This window comes from Cynoglossus semilaevis, chromosome 15 (assembly GCF_000523025.1).
Source record: "Cynoglossus semilaevis isolate Cse_v1.0 chromosome 15, Cse_v1.0, whole genome shotgun sequence".
In the NCBI taxonomy this organism is placed as follows: Eukaryota; Metazoa; Chordata; class Actinopteri; order Pleuronectiformes; family Cynoglossidae; genus Cynoglossus; species Cynoglossus semilaevis.
In genome coordinates this window covers 17,837,678-17,838,312 of record NC_024321.1, presented here as the reverse complement: position 1 = coordinate 17,838,312, position 635 = coordinate 17,837,678, and the positions used below count along the sequence as shown (strand labels likewise).

Here is a 635-nt window from a genome sequence, read left to right as displayed (position 1 = left end):
CCCCCCTCCCCCTCTTGCTCTCTCGCTCGCTCTCTCTCGCGTGGAGAATCTATTGGCCTGAGTGTCGATCGCTTCTGGGGGAAGGAGGCGAAACACCGGCAGGTGTTGACGAGCGGACAGGCGTTGCGGTGCAGACTGATGACGATGATGATGGTGAGGATGATGCATCTCTTCCCGTGCCTTTACGAATTTCATCGCATAGCGTGAAGAGGCTTATTCCCCCCCTCCCGCCGCCCCCCCTCACCCTACAATTTCTTCCCTGTGATTGAGGATTTTCTTGGTCGCTTTGAGGCTTCGTGTCTGACGGTTGGAGCCGAGTAGCGCCCGTCACCGACAGCACACATCTCCGCCCGCAGCGCTGCGCCATGGCCTTGGACGTCCAGACTTGCGTGGTGTTTACGGTGATCGCGTTTCTGGTGCTCGTTAACGTGCTGTTGATGTTCATCCTCGGTACTCGTTAAATGGATCTGCGCTTGGGCCCCGGTGCGCAGCACGGCGCACTTTCGCACAGGAGAGGAGAGAAAGACGGTGCGCGTTGGTCGAGAGCGGGGACACCCGGCGCTCCATCACGGCTACGCGTTGAAATGAATGACGTTGGTACAACATAATGTATTTCTGTTTCTCTCTCTTCCCCC

The 635-nt window shown here is 57.8% G+C and overlaps 1 protein-coding gene across 12 annotated transcripts in view; it reads left to right on the top strand.

The window, feature by feature from the left end:
• The window catches only part of LOC103391334 (rho guanine nucleotide exchange factor 9), a 32,963-nt gene that overhangs the window by 16,086 nt on the left and 16,242 nt on the right, over positions 1-635 (top strand). The window contains exon 1 of one of the 12 annotated variants that reach the window (XM_008327560.3): positions 29-593. The exons of 7 other annotated variants lie outside the window; for them this stretch is intronic. In XM_008327560.3, the coding sequence (XP_008325782.1) occupies positions 462-593 (132 nt within the window). In that variant the 5' untranslated portion in view covers positions 29-461. Of the gene's footprint in view, positions 1-28; positions 598-635 lie in introns of those variants that run through there. 4 more of the 12 variants (XM_025063142.1, XM_017039398.2, XM_017039400.1 and 1 more) reach the window with 4 other exon arrangements.